Raw genomic sequence first — 6,231 nt, 5'->3', positions numbered from 1 at the left:
GCAAGTGTGGGGTACACAGGAAATGAGACTTCGTTATTTAGCAAAAGTAATAACAGTCATTGATCAACGTGAATGATTAATTGTTCTAAATGTTACCTCCAGATTTTATGAAACAAAAGTCGATCCACAAATGGCGGAGTTACGTTTTGAGTATAATGTAGCGAATTCTGCTCGAGCTGAAATTGTTAATCAAAATCTGTGCTCGGTATTACTAGAGGAACAACAACAACAACAGATTTCACTGTCCCCTAACATTCTGCCAATTAAACGACACACACAGACTAATATACGGTCACGTGGTAGACATTTTATGTAATAACTAGCTGTTGCCCGCGACTTCGTACGCATTAGTATAGTAGACTGTAGATCACGTCCCAAGTATTATTTATTGTACCATCGAGGAAGTTGATTCCTATGCAATTGTGAATTGACAGACCAACGTTATTTGGTCGAATATGTCAATTCAATGTTAATTGTGATCTGTTAGCTGGGTTTGACGTAATGCGACCAAACTACTTACGTCCCCGATTTGCATAGGAATCAACTTCTCTGATAGTACAAAAATATTCAATCTACGATTTTATTATATATAGATGTTCCGCCCGGCTTCACTTGCGTACCTAATTTAGGAATTTCACGCGTCCGTACATTTTTCCGCAATAAAATAGCCTATGTCCCTTAACATAGTCTATTCTTCATGTTTGCCAAATAACATAAAAATTGCTCCAGTAGTTCTTAAGAATCTTAAGATAATAAGCAATTTCATATAATATCCCCTGTTTTTTCCACAATTTTCATCTATTTCTTCGCTCCTATTAGTCTTAGAATAATAAAATATAGCTTATGGTCTTTCTCGATAAATAGGCTATCTAACACTGAAATAATTTTTTTAAATCGGACCAGTAGTTCCTGAGATTGGCGCGTTCAAATAAGCCCTTTCAAATAACTTCCCCCGTTTTTTCCACACTTTCCTCTATATCTCCGCTCTTATTAGTCTTAGCGTGATAAAATATAGCCTATAACCTTCCTCAACAAATGGGCTATGTAACACTGTAAGATTTTTTTAAATCGGACCAGTAGTTCCTGAGATTAGCGCGTTCAAATAAGCCCTTTCATACAATTTCCCTCGTTTTTTTCCACATTTTCCTCTATTTCTTCGCTTCTATTAGTTTTAGCGTGATAAAATATAGCCTATAGCCTTTCTAGGTCAATAGGCTATCTATCACTGAAAGAATTTTTTAAATCAGACCAGTAGTTCCTGAGATTAGCGCGTTCAAATAAGCCCCTTTCAAATAATTTCCCCCCGCTTTTTCCACATTTTCCTCTATTTCTTCGCTCCTATTAGTTTTAGCGTGATAAAATATAGCCTCTAGCCTTCCTCGATAAATGGGCTATCTAACACTGAAAGATTTTTTCAAATCGGACCAGTAGTTCCTGAGATTAGCGCGTTCAAACAAACAAACAAACAAACTAACTAACAAACTCTGCAGAATTATAATATTAGTATAGATAAATTAACCTTTAACACTTCGTGAGTCATTGGGGTACGAGAAGCCCCCGCGTCTAATTTTCTCATCTATTTTATGATTTAATAGGCCAACGTGTTGCGATGCGAGAAATACTGGCACCGATAAGATTTGTAATATTTGTTTAAATGCGTATTTTGACGATTATAGCGCTGAATGTTTTGTTTTCTCGAAAAAATATTTCTTTTATGACATTATAATATGTAACAGTTTTAAAGGTTAAAATGCAAAAGAGCATAATTATGATATTCATAACATAATAAAGGCGAATGTGACGTTAGATGGTGTATCTTAGTTCTTAAAGATACACCATCTATAGATCTATAGATATAGGTCTACATCAGAGCATTTCAAAGACTAGACACACTCAGGTATCCCATTTTACCTCACCGTACTATGATGTTACAACCTTTTTGTTTTATGAAATAAGGGGGCAAACGAGCAAACGGGTCACCTGATAGAAAGCAACTTCCGTCGCCCATGGACACACGCAACATCAGAAGAGCTGCAGGTACGCGGCCGGCCTTTTAAGTGGGAATAGGATTACAGGGTAGGGGAGTTAAGGAAGGGAAGGGTAGGAAATTGGGCTTCCGGTAAACTCACTTACTCGGCAAGCGCTGTTTCACGCCGGTTTTCTATGAGCCTGTGGTATTTCTCCGGTCAAGCCGGCCCATTCGTGCCGAAGTATGGCTTGCCACGTAAAAACCTAGAGAGTTTCATAGTCTATTAATTTTCTATTAAAACTATATCATGACTAAAACTTTAAGCAGAAGCTTGTGTGGACCCAAGACTTGCTAGGCTCTAAATATATTTTTACGGACGGAGGTTTCATAGGCACCAGAATCTTCTTTAATCAGCCTAAGTGCTACGAAAAATTTTTCCTTGAAATTTTATCGACCTAAAAGTTTTACTTTACGTGTACGATTTTTAGCGGTTTCTGGATATAGGATATGTCCTATTTGATGTTATTGATATCCCGAAAAGTTGGGCTTACATGCGAGTGGTATTGGTATTTTTGTTAATAAATTGGCATGATGGAAACACTTTTCAAAATTCTTTTAATGATGTGGGGACACAATATATTGTATATCGATGTGATCATGTGTCGTTATATTATATCGATGTTCGATGCATGTGGTGAAGTGTGAACTAACATGTAAAATATCAGTGTGTCCTTGGTGCAGCAACCCGAGCGGTCGCTAGCATAATAAACGTAATCCAGTTGGCAAAAGGATTTTATTTATGAACACTCATTCTTGTTACCCTAACGTAATAATATAGGGTGTAACAATGACAATAATATGGTTTGGGGTTAAATAATAATTGTTTTGTTAACTCCCTAATAAAATATCTAAGCCACTCTATTACACTACGTTCGATAGAAATGTGTACCAATTTTGGCAAATGACTTGTAAAGTTTCTTTTGTCTCTGACAAAAAGCGAATGACTCCTCATTAAGCCCACATTGTACAATCAAAATATTATTTGCTCCACAAGAACAAAACATGATTGATGTGTAAATGCCGAAGTGGGCTGCGGATACATCTTTTTAAGACATTTCCTGAAATTACATTCATAACGGGGTGCTTCAGATGTGTTTTAGGTGTAACTCTGGAGTTCGGACTATTTTATAAATATTGGGGTACCGATGTACCCAGACATTGTTGAAACTGTTAAGATAATTGCGACTTCAATTTTTTTCTGACTTCTGTTCTGCTTAACTTTAGTCTCCTATAGTCAGTCATAGGTCATGGGCCATGGCCCATGGGTTGAAATTTAGATACACGTCTGCAATTTGAAATATGTTTTCTTGATTTTATGACATAGTATAAATAAATAAAAGGATTATAAGTAATATTATTGTGCTAACTTTACATGTATCATCGAGGAAATTGATTCGTAGGCAGTTGATGGGCCCCGCCTACGTCATTTGGTCGGCGTTGCACGACATGTCAATTCAATATTAGGTGTGGCCTGTGATCGGTCTCTGCTCGGCCTGCGACCAAATTACTTAGGTCCACCATCTGCCTAGGAATCAACTTCTCTAATAGTACGTATTAAGATACCTACTCTTATCTGAAGCCAATATTTGTGCACTCACGCGGTAAATGAACTCAATTAGAATATTTCGAAAGTAAAGTTTTTTACTTACCTCTTCAGGGATGTGTGTTTGCTGCCATTGCTGAGTAGCTTGTGTTTTGGTTTCTCGTGAGCCCCAGTGGGGGTTGACGAGGAGATGGTTAGGTCACTCGCGAAGGAACTGGTTGAAGAGTCTTTGGATATGTTCGTCCGCGCTCTTCGTGCGCTCGATTCTGGGCTGCTGGGGGTCGCCAACTCCAAGGCCAGACGACCCTTTCCTGGCACTGGAGGAGGCTTCTCCTCCACAGGAACCACGTAGGACAGCATGGCTGCCCCTCGTCTATGCTTATCGCATCAAACTCGGCACTTAATCGCAAACCTTTATACAGGCATAGTCTAGAGTAGTACAATCACACTGGAACGACCTGAAAAGAAAGAACACGTGTTGTTGAAGTGATTACACAATTTTCTTTGTTCTGTACATAAATCATGGCCAAAGGGAAACAAAGCGAAGCCTTAAAAACGTTAGCAAAAACACGTTTGCCAGCTAAAAAGGTTTATTGCCTTCAAAATGGCTGCTTTCGTAATAATGTCATTTGATACTAACAGTGTAATTGCTCGTTGAGTATAATACGGCATGCTCTAGTGGTTTAATGTCATCTTTAAATGTGATCCACTGTGGGAATCGAATCTCGGTCCAGTCTCGAGTCTCGACCTATTAACTGCTCTCTGCCAAGTGTGTCGAGCCACGGTTAAGGTCTTGCATAAATTATTAATTTTATTACGCCCTTCTGTTTTTAGTTTAGGCAGTAAATATAATGCGTTTTAAATGAAGCTCGCTTTAATATTGACTCGCATCGGTCCGGAACGTGTATTTTAGGAAGTGACTCACGACTGTTTTAAGGTTTTTACAATTATTTTTATCAATCTTTGTAGTATGGTCTCGCGTTAGTCAGCAAAGTAATATACATTAAAAATATTTTCCTTTATCGCGAAACTTAGGCCACTGAATCGAAATGTTTGTGCATTCTGTAATCAGCGGTGTGCAGGTCACTGACCTCAGCACTTCAAGAGTTAGGCTGCCTTTCCACCAGAGCTGAGCGGAGCTGTGTTGCGAGGAATGTGTTTTTGAAAACCAATAGAATCGCTTCATTGACATGACTTTGCCATGACATCGCTCAGCGCGGTGATGCTATTGGTTCTCAAAAACACATTCCTCGCAACACAGCTCCGCTCAGCTCTGGTTGGTACTACTAATATGTATAATATATTCTGTGGCTCTGGTGGAAACGCAGCCTAATGAGGGTTCTTCGCGAATTCCTGTTTATGGGGAAATATTTTATAGTTCAACTAGGTTAAACGGCCGCAACTCTGTCGCCCCAAAATTCGTTTGTCACGAGAGAACATAATCAACGCAGAGATACATTATATGTAACAAAAACTATCGTATTATTATTATGATTTATGTAAGTATGTCCTTTGACCTTTCCCATCTCTCAAAGTGCCTCTATACTATACCAAATTTCAAATCGGTTCTGACTTCTGCCGTTTAAGCGTAACAGTCCGGCACACTTTCGCAATTAAAATATTAGTAAGGATTTGTGGGGAAATATTTTTATTGTAAATTTTCGTGTAGTAACAAATGTCCAGGTAAAAAGCGTGAGAAGTGGAGCTTAATTGTGTGGTTTCGCTCCGTAACGCTCACGGACCACAGAGACACAATTTAAATATCTTACAGTAGAGTAACTTCGCTGTGTCCTTAAAATCAAACCCAAATAAAGGCACAACTCACACTGAGGCAGAGTCGAATCGTCGCGTCACGTTTTTTGCCTACAGCATATTCATCTTTTTAGCTTTTGTTCTATTAAGTAAAAACTGCTTGAAAAGCCGAAGATTTAAGTGGCTACTGCATTGGTTTGGTACTATTCTAATTTTATTTTACAGTAAAGTAACTCAGACGTGTGAATAAAATTAAAGTCGCTCAACACAAAAACAAGGTTTACGCACTTTTTTGTATGTAAAGTTGCCAGGAACCACGGTTAACAGCTGGTGCTGCAGCGTTTCCACTGAAGCGGAGCGGAGCTTAGCGGTGCCGAATTGACCAAACACCATGCTCGAAACCTTCACTGTCATTCCGCTGGAATAGCGCGATTGGTCAATTCGGGCACCGCTAAGCTCCGCTCCGCTTCAGTGGAAACGCAGCCTTAAGGTGATCACATATACAGGGTGCAATTAAACCTTCCTGCCAAATATTGCTATATTGATCCTTGTTAAAAATAAAAATACACGTATTTTTTCTTTTGTAGTCAGTACTAAAATGTTGAGAAATAGCTTCCGAAAGTTATCCTAAAAAGCACTACAATTAATGGACACGATGCGTCGGCCGCGTGTGATATGCCCCCGCGCGCGCGCCTCATCCCGCGCACCCGCTCTCATTCCACCGCGTTGCGAGTGACCGTTCTGCAACGATTTTAAATGGGATAAAATTAGAGATGTGCCGACTAGTCGGTAAAGCCGACTATCCGGCCACTTTTGTAGTCAGCGACTAGTCGGCGAATAGTCGGCAAAAAGCGCCGACTAATCAGCTTTTTACTTTTTTGCTATTATTGAAATTATATTGAAGAAA

The 6,231-nt window shown here is 39.1% G+C and overlaps 1 protein-coding gene across 1 annotated transcript in view; it reads right to left on the bottom strand.

Annotated features, from left to right (window-relative positions):
- LOC121738639 overlaps positions 1-6,231 on the bottom strand; it is an 84,867-nt gene that overhangs the window by 36,879 nt on the left and 41,757 nt on the right. The window contains exon 3 of the mRNA XM_042130831.1: positions 3,679-4,030. Within this exon, the coding sequence (XP_041986765.1) occupies positions 3,679-3,932 (254 nt within the window). The 5' untranslated portion in view covers positions 3,933-4,030. The remainder of the gene's footprint in view (positions 1-3,678; positions 4,031-6,231) is intronic.

This window comes from Aricia agestis, chromosome Z (assembly GCF_905147365.1).
Source record: "Aricia agestis chromosome Z, ilAriAges1.1, whole genome shotgun sequence".
Taxonomy (NCBI): Eukaryota; Metazoa; Arthropoda; class Insecta; order Lepidoptera; family Lycaenidae; genus Aricia; species Aricia agestis.
This window is presented reverse-complemented; position numbering and strand designations above follow the sequence as displayed.